At 42.4% G+C, this 12,631-nt stretch overlaps 1 protein-coding gene across 1 annotated transcript in view; it reads right to left on the bottom strand.

The window, feature by feature from the left end:
• CHAT (choline O-acetyltransferase) overlaps nucleotides 1-12,631 on the bottom strand; it is a 52,579-nt gene that overhangs the window by 29,774 nt on the left and 10,174 nt on the right. The window contains exons 2-5 of the mRNA XM_053388249.1: nucleotides 7,669-7,813; nucleotides 6,135-6,326; nucleotides 4,472-4,590; nucleotides 287-340 (exon numbers count right to left, since the gene is read on the bottom strand). Of these exons, the coding sequence (XP_053244224.1) occupies nucleotides 287-340; nucleotides 4,472-4,590; nucleotides 6,135-6,326; nucleotides 7,669-7,731 (428 nt within the window). The 5' untranslated portion in view covers nucleotides 7,732-7,813. The remainder of the gene's footprint in view (nucleotides 1-286; nucleotides 341-4,471; nucleotides 4,591-6,134; nucleotides 6,327-7,668; nucleotides 7,814-12,631) is intronic.

The raw sequence follows: 12,631 nt of genomic DNA, 5'->3' as shown, positions 1-12,631 counted from the left end.
GGGCTAAGACCTGTCGTCAAAAAGATATTCCAGAGATGACGCTAGACTTCACATTCTGGGACTGAGCTGTCTAGAGCCCAGCTGTCAAATGACTCCCGAGTTAGGACTTTCAGCACACTTCTGAAGTGATGCCAAACTAGTTTTTAGAAACAGGTTTGCTCTGGTAGTGTATATGTAACCTTAAACTACTATCTGATGCAATTGGATCCTGCAGCTTTGTGAATGTCATTGTGTTTATGCTCCCAGTGAAATCATTGATTCTGATCACAAAAGCCAAGTTGCTTACGTGTCCAGCAGTGCTTTGTAATCAAGAACTCCAGAAATGAGATTGGCAGCAAACCTGTAAAAATCAAAGACAGAAGGAGCAAGAATTCCCTGTGATGAAGATCGGGTGGCATTGTCTAAATAATAATACAAAAATAGAACAGATACAATTGACCCTTTACCAGCTGGTAAACACCAGTTACTGGGCATGTTTCAGATTTTTGATGTGGTGCCCTCAGACACCTATTGGCACCCAAGGCCCCCGTCCCCCTCATTTTAAAAATGAGTTATTTTGTTTTATTGTGTGTAGGGGTGTGTGTGTGTGTGTGTGTGTGTGTATCTGTACTTCTTGTCCATATTCACCCAGTGCTTTTCCAGCTGCACTGGCTCCCGGTGGAGTACAGGGTCAGATTTAAGGTGCTGGTTTTGACCTTTAAAGCCCTTTGTGGCCTAGGACCCTCATACCTATGGGACTGCCTCTCCCGGTATGCCCCACGGAGAGCCTCAAGGTCCATAAATAGCAACACCCTAGTGGAAGTTAGATTAGCTTCAACCAGAGCCAGGGCCTTTTCAACACTGGCTCCAGCCTGGTGGAACACTCTGCCTCATGAGACCAGGGCCCTGCAGGATCTGATTTCTTTCCACAGGGCCAGTAAGATAGAGTTGTTCCGCCTGGCCTTTGGCTTGGAGCCAATTTGATTCCCTCCCCCTCTTTCTTTTTTCTTTTTTCATTTTTTCTTTTTCTTCCTGTGATGAGGCTGCATTTTAATATCTTAATGTTTCAATATTTTAATGTTGTATTTTAATCTTGTTTTTAAGTTGTATTCATTCAACTTGTTTTTATTATTACTTCTTAGCTGCCCTGAGCCCGGCCTTGGATGGGGAGGGAGGGGTATAAATAAAAATTATTATTATTATTATTATTATTATTATTATTATTATTAATTATTATTATTATTTATTATCCATGCAGGGATGGGGTAGAGCGCACAAGTCTGAGACTCTGTGGCTCATTCCTGCTAGTGTACAGGAATATGCCCATTGGTAAGTTCACAATTCTTGGTAAAAAGTTATCTGTATTTCTCTTTATATTGAGAAACATGCCGTCATTTGAGTCTCCACTGGCGGTATGAAATGGAACAGCAGGAACACAAATTCACCATCTCAATGAGGGCCAACCCAGAAGTGATGCAGCAGCCTTGCCAATAGATTTCCTTTATTCTTAAGTATGCATCTACTTGCTCCTTGCTTTATATGTGAATGAGGTGATGTGAACAGAAACCCATCTGCCCTCATTGCATTTAGTTTGGTCCTCTGAAGTAGACCTCCAAAGAGCTTTGTCATTGAAATCAATACCCTGGTCAAATTTTGCCTAAGACCCAGACAACAGCCCTATCATTTCCTCCTGCTACAAGGTTCCTCCTATTAGTTGATAGGCTTCCCATCTGCTCATGAGAGTTTACTGTTTATGGGCTCTCTCCACTGGAGAGATGCAAAACACCGTTTTCTAGAAAACAACGGTCACAATGAAGCTGTTCAGTTTCATGAGAGGAAGTATGTGTTCATGCCAGCATTTAGAATAGGGTGTTGCTGTTGTTGTTTATCCAAGTCTGTGTCCATTGTCATTGCAAAACAGAGTAATTCTGATTGACAACTAGGCCAGAGGTGGACAAATGATGATCCTCCAGATATTGTTTGACATTTTAAAATAGCATTTGCACACAGTTCTAACAGCAATGAGGAACCTGGCTACAGTTCAGCAGCCGTCTCATGCTCCAGCTGGCAAATTTAGCATAATGTGTAGTTAGGCCCTCAAACACCATAGACCAGAGATGGACACAATGGTGCCCTCCATCTCTTGTTGTATTCCAATTCCCATCAGCCCCAGTCAATATGGCCAATGACTAGTGATGATGGGCGCTGGAATCCAGTGGTATCTTGGGGGCATCACATTTGGCTATTCTGGAGTAGGCAATGCAGAGCTTGATAGACCAATGGTCTGTGCCCATACAAGGTATATTCCTGTATTATTCACCACCTTGCAGTATTAAGGCTGTAATCCTATGCATATTTACATGTACTAGTATGAACCTCTGGGACTTTCCTTTGAGTCCATTTGGCCTGTAAGTTGGTGAATTACAAAAGGGAACATCTCTACCCACAACACTTTACTTTTAGTCTTCTTTCACATGTCTCATTCCCCAATGAGATCTTTTTGATTGACCCATTTAGCGGAACACGTTTTCTCTCATCTTTTATTTCCCATCTTTTTACATATATATGGATTGCAAAGTGCTGATGTTTCCAAAACTGTGCCTAGTCCACAGATATGGATCTCTCAGGAGGCTGCTTGCCATTGTGAGCACTGACGGGCCCAATCAAGAAATGATTGTAGTGTCATTCTTGCCAAGAATACTTGCCAAGAACCAGTTTGGAAGGGGACAAACTTATGTATTCCATCCCCTTTTCAACAGAAAAAGAAACCTAGGTCGGCATTGTGATAGTTTACGTCACTGTTTATGGGTTCACTTGATATATTTGTGTAACGCAATATTTCATTTTTGTTCCCAGGTTTTGGGAACATATTCAAAAATATGTTGCACCATCTCTGAATACAAAGTAGGGTGTAGTGACCATTAGGTCACATTGTACAATGTTACTCCAGCCTTGTGGATATTTTGAAATACTTGTGTCATTGTAGCTAAATCAGTGGCTCATCCAGTTTGTCTAGGACTGGGCTCATAAAGGGACCCCTGACCATTAGGTCCAGTCGTGACTGACTGGGGTTGTGGTGCTCATCTCGCTTTCTTGGCCGAGGGAGCCAGCGTACAGCTTCCGGGTCATGTGGCCAGCATGACTAAGCCGCTTCTGGCGAACCAGAGCAGCACACAGAAACACCGATTACCTTCCCGCCAGAGCGGTACCTATTTATCTACTTGCACTTTGACATGCTTTCGAACTGCTAGGTTGGCAGGAGCTGGGACCCAGCAATGGGAGCTCACCCCGTCGCGGGGATTCGAACCACTGACCTTTTGATCAGTAAGTCCTAGGCTCTGTGGTTTAACCCACAGCACCACCCACGTCCTAGGACTGGGCTCATAGTGCTCATAAAATGCTGCAGATCATTTGTGAAAAATGGCAGCTTTTCAAACGGATCTGACTTTTCAGCATTGGACTAGGCATTATTTACACAGGGCTTTGAAATCTGAATAACTTTCCTGGATATCTTTTGTTTTACACTCCCGCTACACCCCCACCCTCTGTTCCACAGAGGCTTTAAACTGAACACAAGAGCACTTCGCTTTGTGACATGGACATCTCAGATCAGGCAACATGCTTTGCTTTGCTGCAGTTCAGTGAGTTGTAACTATCGCAAAGCAGAAGCTGATCTCTCATTGGGCAGGATCTCCCTGAAGATACTTTCCCTGCAACAAACTATGCCATAAAGCAGGAACAGAAGCTTCACATACAGTCTGTTGTCTAGGAATGTTGTCATTTTGTGTTCACATACAGTAGCAAAGACACTGAATATATTTTCCTTGAAAAATGTGACCCATGGACTCTGGTTTCCACATGACAAGACACAGAAGCTTTCTCTTCCAACTAAGCCACAGACTTTGATCCACATCAACCCTGTTAGGCAGAAGTACTTGCATTGAAACTCATTTTTAAATTCGTAAAAGGTTTTTACAGCAATGTTGTAATACTAACAAAAAGGTGTATTTATATCAATGACATCTACAACATTTTGTAAATACAGTCTGTCCTCAAGTTGAATGTGCTTCGGGTTGAGCGCGTTCGAGTTGCGCTCCGTGGCAACCCGGAAGTAACGGAGCACGTTACTTCTGGGTTTCACCGCTCGCGCATGCACAGACGCTCAAAATGACATCATGTGCATGCACGGAAGCGGCAAAACATGACTTGTGCATGCACAGACGTGCCGTCGTGTATTGCGTTCCATTCGGGATGCGAACGGGGCTTCGGAACAGATCCCGTTCGCATCCCGAGGTACTACTGTACCTTGATATCTTACAGATCAATACCAGTAACGAATGAACACAGTCCATTTTATAAGAGAAGTATTAATGCTTCTTCATTTGCATGCCCAGACCACAAAGGCTGGTTTAAGGATGGTACTGTTTGGCCACAATAGTAGATGGAGGGATGGTTCGCCCTCCCCCCCCAATGTAATCTACAGATACCTTACCTCAGTTGGTCATTCACATCTTGGAACTGTTGCCGAGCAAAGATAACTGCTGGGCTGGAATTGACTGGAAGGGCCAACCGGTTGTTAAGGTACATGTCATCCAGCCAGTAGTTTAAAACCTACAAGAAGGGGGGGAAATGGTTATAGATGACTACATATCTGAGCAATACAAGGCATGCCTACTGTGCTTTTATTAGTGTGCTTAATTCTGAATCTAGGCATCTGCTGGAATAAAATTCCTTGGAGACTTTTGTTCATTGCTGTAGGAACAGACGCTGAAAGGGGAAAAAAAGTCCTTCCCCCACATTCCCTGGAGTCCTAAGGAAGAAGAGCAAAAGCCAAATTCTGTATTAGAATCTCTCGGGTTTATGATCAGCCACTGGAATTTTACCCTTAACTGTTGCAACCTTTTTAAGGTGGAGAAGAAAAACTGGCCTGCTATTATGGTAGAGCTTATGATTTCTATAGTTAACCATGGTTTTGCTTTGATTTTTATAGTTAACAATGGATTTTGTTTTGTTTTTTTACCCTTGGCTATCATGTACTATAATTGTCACCACTGAAAAGTATCATAATATAAGCTTGGACTTCCAATCCTTCTTCCTATATATGTTTTTTTAATAGCACATCTTCATTGCTATTTGTGTCTTTTAGTCTTGAATAATGAAATCATTGTTTTTTCATTGCTAGCTCTTTAGGACTGTTTCAGCGAGGGGAATAGGGAAGACTTGGAACAAGAACTTTAGGACAACTTTCACCTGCACTGCTCCAATTCATACTAAGATAGTGAAGTTCTTCTTCTTCCATCTCTAAAAATTGTTTTTACTCAAGTGGCACATTTCTCTTTGACCTTTTCTCTCCTGAAACTCATCTTCTGGGCTCTCATCCTCTCTGTTTTTCTTGTTACCACCAGCATCTTTGCCCTTCCTGCCAGCAATATATGACACCTTGAATTTCTTTCATATGTTTCTCATATATATATATATATATATATATATATATATATATATATATATATATGAAACATATCTTTAGTTTTACAATGAAAGTTTACATTCAAATATGAGTTAACATCACAAAGATATAGGATTCCCCAAATCCTTGGACTTCCCTCCAACCCCTCTGGGTTCTCTTGTTGACCTCTTTCCATTGCATCTTATATTCTCCTCCATTTTTCTTTTTAAAAACTCTGTTATATCCTTAGTTCTTGTTACATTACAAGGGTTGTTACAATCCTGCTAATGTTTTTAATTGTTTACACTGTTCTCCAAGATAAATTATAGATTCTTCCCATTCCCTTTAAACTTTTTATCTTCCTGGTTTCTGATTTTCCCAGTCATTTTTGCCAGTTCGGCGTAATCCATCAAGTTGGTCAACCATTCTTCTTTGGTAGGAATTTTATCTTCCTTCCACATCTGGGCACCTTGCGTTTCTTGGCCCTGTGGGACCCCACCCATGCTAATTTCGGTCTCACTGTACGTCAGCTTTTTTTGGTAGCTGAAATATTTCAAAGCCTACCATGCCATCAGAGCACTTGAACCAATCCCAGAGGGGAGGTGAATCAGGAGAGAGGCTATAACACAAGCAAGCAACACGAATTTTTAGATTATTCTACATATTCTATCTGATGAAGATATCTGGAACAAAGTAGCATTGGGCTTACCCAGTTCTCAACTTTTTCTCGTCTTTCTAGCAGTTTTTGCTGAAGGACCTCTCCTGGGCCTCCCGGAGCTTCAAACCTATCCACCATGGCCTTAGTCTTCTTATATTGGTCTTCTGACACCAAATGTTTCATGCAGTGAAGATACATGTGCAATGTTTGTTGCAGTGGTGGGACTGGAAGTTTGGGCAGCACCTATTTAAAAAAGATATTGATTGATCAGACACTGGATAGCTCTTTGAAATTTTGTTACAATTATCAGTTACACGTGTTTGAGATCTGTCAGATTCCATATGGAACAGGATTAATGTCTTTGTTGTCATTGCACCAAAGGAAGGATTTTGGCCAGGGCATCTTCCATTATGGTGTTGCAGTGAGTGACTCAAGTAGTGAGTGAGAGAAATTCCTCCTCTTGTGCAAATTTCAAAGATGCAGGAATCTGATCCCATGACAAACCTATCTGGTACGTGCATATCTTTTGCCTCTGGGGTATAACCCCCACCCTCTCAAATAGTTAAATGCAGAATTTGTAACAATTTGAATTGCAAAAAGCAATGCAACCGTTTCTGTCTCCGAAATCTGCTACAGTACCTCAAGCTGTATGCATTAATGATGTACTGAACAGGGCAGAGATTTAGTTTATTTTAAAAAATGGTATCTTATTAATGTTCTCTGAAAGAAATAGAACAGAACAAGAAATGGTCTAAGTGCAAATGAAATGACAAGCCTTACATCTTGCACACCTGCTACAAAGGGGGTACAGGAAGCAAAAACCAGAGTAGACTACTACAAAATATCTGCTTGTCACAAGGTCCAGTCAGAATTTATGTCCTAGCCATGCAATTCATCATTATGTATCAGCTACTTTCATACAAGGGTGTCTTCATGAAAAGAGAGTTTGGGGGTCATGTATCTTTTACTACAGCATTTATAAAGGAAATGAAGTGAAGCTACATTGCTCAAAAGCATAATTCTGAGTCACCCACTTTGCCAAGATTATATCAGACATCAAGTTTGTCAGTAAGGGCTATGAACCAGCTGTGAGTATACCAGCATTGCAAAGAGAGGATGATTTCCATCCTCTAGAAATCACCATTCTGGTTACTACCAGGAGAAAGATTTTTGGATGTTTATGAAATACCCTGGGGCCTTCAAAATTGATAACAGAACCCAAAAGGAGATTTTGAAACCAATTGGTCTGTTCTTCCCAAGATGTGATCAAACACCAGGTCTCAGAAGACTTTCCTATAAGGGCAGTGTCACTGTATGTGAATTAGTGAGCTCCAACCTAATATTTATTTAAAATGAAATAGGTGAATTGATTTATTAAACCTTCTTAATTGACACTCATTTTTCTGATACATTCCACCCTGGTGTCCCTCACTGCAACCTGGCATGTTATATCTTTCATTGCCACCTTTTGTGTATTTGCCAAGTGTTCAATTGTCATGAAAAATGACAAGGTCACATCGACCACTTTCACACACACCCAGCCCCTTGTTCAACATCCCATTATTTTCTAGAGACAGTTGCTCACCATCTCATCTTGGCTGCAAGCTTCTTTCTCTTTCTTCTTCGCAGCTTTCTCTAGGATTGGCATCTTTGCGTTGCGTTTGCTCCTTTTGATGGAGAGCTAAAATCGAAAACACTTGCAGGTGATTGCAGAGTCGTACGCCTTAGGTCTAGAAATAAAATAATTGGGAGTGTGTGGGGAGGGGGACAGAAACAAATCATCGATTGGAACAGGGATTCAGGGAAGTCTGCTGCATTATGTTCATGTGTAAACTCGCAGCTATTACAGGAATGCACATGGGGAAGAAAATGGGATTTGTAGTTTTTGGAAATAAAAACATTTTTGTAGATGCGATGCACACTGAAATCTCAGAGAATAATGCATATGGCTTTTCTTCTTTCTTTTCATCCATTTCCGTCACCACCATTATTATTACTGCTAATACAGGCACCCCATTTTCTAAGTAGTGAGCTGCTCAGGGGTGCATCGTTCCCCAAGTTCTGTTTCTTTTGAGTGTCATCTCTAGAGGGTTGTGGTGTGGTATTATTTTATTTACACACATATATACAGTCTGAGACATGGGTGGCGCTGTGGATTAAACCACAGAGCCTAGGACTTGCTGATCAGAAGGTCGGCGGTTCGAATCCTCGCGGCGGGGTGAGCTCCCATTGCTCAGTCCCTGCTCCTGCCAACCTAGCAGTTCAAAAGCACGTCAAAGTGCAAGTAGATAAATAGGTACTGCTCCAGCGGGAAGGTAAACGGCATTTCCATGCGCTGCTCTGGTTCACCAGAAGCGGCTTAGTCATGCTGGCCACATGACCCATAAGCTGTACGCCGCCTGCCTCAGCCAATAAAGCGAGATGAGCGCTGCAACCCCAGAGTCGGCCACGACTGCACCTAATGGTCAGGGGTCCCTTTACCTTTATACAGTCTGAGCATAAGTGAAGCAACAGGTGAACTCCAACAAATGTCCCAAATTAAAACCATTCTGTGCTATCTTGTTTACATATCACAGGAATTGCGGGAGTCTTACTACTGCATAGTTATGAATGGGCTGCAAATGGGCACCCTATCTCTCTCTTAATGCAACATGGGAGATGTGCACTCTTTGGAGAGAGGGAAGCACAGAAGAAGTCACTAAAGGAAGAGGGAGAAGAAACAGAAAACAGGTCCACAAAATGACAGCAAGACATTGGAGAAGGCACTTCACTGTCATTTACTCAATTGTTGGTTCGAGGGCTACCATGTTTGTTACTATAGCAAGGGAGTAAACAAAATTAACGTCAGGATGCTGTCAGCGGCTCCCGACTGGTTGCCCAGGAATTATAAAGACAAAGAAAAGTCTCTTACAGTCCTTTTTTAATTCAGTCTTTATAGAACCCAGCCTCTTGGATAATGGCATTGTCCCAAGTGAATCTCCACCCTCCGTCTCTCCCACTTCCTCACTCGTCATTCTCATCCCCTCCTCTATTGGTGCTGCTAGGTGCCCTCTGTCTTTGAGCTCTTTGCTCTCCAGCTTTTAAGGCTCGCCGGGTTCTGGAAGATGGGGGGTCTGGAATGCTTTCTAATGACAACGTGTCAGCCTGGTGTTGTTCCGGCTCTCCCATGATTTCCCAACTTTTCCCCTCATCTGTGTCTGAGCTGTGACCTCCCTCAAACTCCTGCTGTAAATCTATGCTGTCTTCCTCCTCCTCCTCCCTGGAAGGGTCAGGATGGGGAGGTGGTCTCCATCATTCCTCCTCTGCCCAGTCCCTGACAATTAAGCAAATACAATGTAAAATAAGAGGAATAGGCATTGCTCATGACCAGTGATGTCACAGGCACTGTCCAATAGGTGCCCGTTATTCCTCACCACCATTTTGCCTCCAGGTGCCCGTTATTTCTGAGGAATAGCATTCTACAGAATGCTCACTGGTGTAATGGGAGTGCAAGTGAAAAGTGTGTGTGTGTGTGTGTGCTGGCCTCAGACTTCCTGATTCCTAGTGATGGAATAATGTGTGATCAGTTTTGTGACAACTGAAATGAAACCCTGCCAAGCTCACTTTGATCAACAATCTGCTCAAGATGTGGAAATGGATATTCCAAGGTGAAAGGTTAATGCATTGACTAACAGCTCCCCTCCACTCTTGGTCTTTGCCAAATATCCATTATCCTTTATGCCAACATAAATTCTCAAAAGGCTCCAAGTGAGCTTGGGTCTTATATTCCACGCCTGGGGAAAAATGAAATAAGATAGTACAATTCCTTTTAACTAATTTTTTTCCTGACTCAACTTAACTGCAGCTTACTGATGCCTTCATTTGCCACCTGACTCAAAATACCATTTTCTTTAAATCCCTCTTTTCATATCATCTTGCAGCAACTGAAGGAACCCTGGGCAAGAACAGGATCACTTCTAAGTTCTGCATAGCACCTGGCATATGCCAACAACTGCATAGATCTCTCAAATAATGTTCCAGGTATCCACATGTCTGCCCACTCCCTCCTTCTGAACTATTTCACGGGGGGGTGGGAAGTTGAAAACTACACCAGAAAAGTGCATACCAGACTCTCTTGTGATACCTCAATGCTCAAAAGTGAGATCACGTGGCGATATGCTTCACATTTTCTTTGCCCCTCTCTGAAAAGACCACATGGGGGAGCATCACAAGGGTCTGAGCTTTAGAAACAGAACAGTTCCCAATACTGAAGGCAGATTGTCCTGTACAAAATATGTTGCTTCCTGCCCTCCCCAAGTTTGAAAAGTGTGCAAGACAAAAGAACCCCTCACGTGTAAACTTAGAATATTGGAAGCATAAAACCGACATGCCAAATTTCTTTCTTATATTTCAAGGCTCAAGGGAGGTATTGTGCTCCAAACCACAAACCTATAGTCCTCAGATGTTGATGAACTACAACTCCCATCATGCCTTACCACTGGCCATGCTGGCTGGGCTAGTATCCAGTAACATCCACAGGTTGCCTAGCCTTGCCGTAAACAAGGGATGGATACAGCCAGCATCAGAGGCCTACATCACTGGGGATCTGTCGAGGCCATGTCAAGGAGTGAGTTAGAAAGCTCACTGGACCTACTCTGATAATAGGCAATAGAACAAAAGAACAATATCCCCATCTCTCTACCCCACCTTCTCCTTTCCCCCAACTTCAAGATGTCTATGACAAAAGTATCTCTCACCAAACATAAATGAACTGTGAACAAGACTATGAATTGAAAGTGGAGACAATGACTGCTCCCCACATTAAATGGGGGCGCCCTTTGTGTGGTCGCGTGCAGCCCCCTGGACCCTATGTGGCATCATGAACATAGGCTTGGCTTCGCCTTCCCCAGGTGGGATACCTGGAGGTCTCCGCCTACCTCAGCCAGTTGCCCAATCCCACCTGGGGAGGCGTTGCCAAGGTGATGTACCTTTCCTTGTTTATCTGTTTGCTTTGTAACACAAACAAACTCAATACGAACTTTTAGCCTAACCTGCCTCACGAGGTTTTTTTGAGGATAACATGGAGAATGAGAGAACCAAGTAACATCACCTTGAGCTCCTTGGAAGAAGGCTAAGCAAAAGCAAAACAGAAAGTCTCGGTTTTGATACATTTCCTGCGTCTCGCATTTTCAATGTCAAGCGGCAGCTTTCACAAGTGGTTCGTGTTGCAAAAGGAAGACTGGATTATGCCAATGGAAACAATTCCCTGGATGGCTTTACAGCCAGTCGCCCAAATGACTGAAAAGAGCAGAGGACTTTGGAGACAAATGAATGCCAGCTACTTTGATTAGGCCCAGCTTCATATGCGCCTCTCTTCCAGGTAGCCCTGTGATGGGGAAAGTGACATTTAAAGGATCCTGTGGATTTCACTGTTCTTCAAAGCGACAGCAGTAACTTGTGGTGGAGGAGGCAGACAGAGGAACCCTCTCCAGTATAGACGAGAGAGGTCAATCTGAACTTTAAATCATCGGTTGATTGACATTTACTGCGCTTGTCAGTTAAAAAACAAAACAAAACCCTCCTTAATTTTTCTACCCTTGTAGAAAACAATTCATAGAATCATAGAATAGTAGAGTTGGAAGGGACCCAAAAGCTCATCTTGTTCAACCTCTTGCAATGCAGGAATACACAGTTGTCCCATATGGGGACTGAACAATCTATTTGGTTCCAATACTATGGGTGCCTACTCAGAGGTAAATTGCACTGTGTTTAATTAGGCTTACTCCCAGGAAGTGTACATAAGATTTCAGGCTCAGGAAACAATCTGATTTGGTTGTAGTTGGGTTTTTTTTTAAAAAAACCAACAACCAACAACTATGGTCATAGTTTTAAAAAGCAAAACAAAGCAAAAGAGATATGCTTGTCAATGACAATTACACAAATGTAAGGAAAGAAATCACAACTACACAAGGGAGGTATCTGGTCTTAAGAGGTCTTAATTAACATCTCTGTTCCTGACAATATTGCTGGATTTCTTTTAGTTTGGAATCTCTATTTGGTCTTGATGCACTTGCCCAAAAGGTGTGTGTGTGTGTGTGTGTGTGTGTGTGTGTGTGTGTGAATAGCATGGCAGAGTTATTCCCTTGATATCACAGTTGCTTGCACTTCAGTTCATTTTCTTTTGGCAATATTTACCCTGGTGTAGTTGCCATCTGTCCCTGTATTATGCTAAAGGTAGACTCAAGGTATGCACACATTACGGATCTGCAGCATCATTTGAAGTATGGGGCAGGGCAGTGATGCCGAGAAAAAAGGAGGAAGAAACGGAATTGAGCTGGGGTAAATAATAGGCCAGTTAGTTAATGGAAATAAGGTTCATTTGTGGGGGCAGGGCTGGGGTATTTTGAAAGTCACCTTAAAAATAAAACACAAGACTTACTAACTGGCATTTTGTTGTTGCTTTTTTTAAAAAAATACAAGATGCACATTTGCATAATAGGAACTGGATATTCATACAAAATATAGTGTAGATTAGATGCCTGAAAACAAATATGTACGAAAATGCAAAT

This window comes from Podarcis raffonei, chromosome 5, assembly GCF_027172205.1.
Source record: "Podarcis raffonei isolate rPodRaf1 chromosome 5, rPodRaf1.pri, whole genome shotgun sequence".
NCBI classification, from domain to species: domain Eukaryota; kingdom Metazoa; phylum Chordata; class Lepidosauria; order Squamata; family Lacertidae; genus Podarcis; species Podarcis raffonei.
Note: the sequence above shows the minus strand (reverse complement) of the source record. Positions and strands in the feature narration are given on the sequence as shown.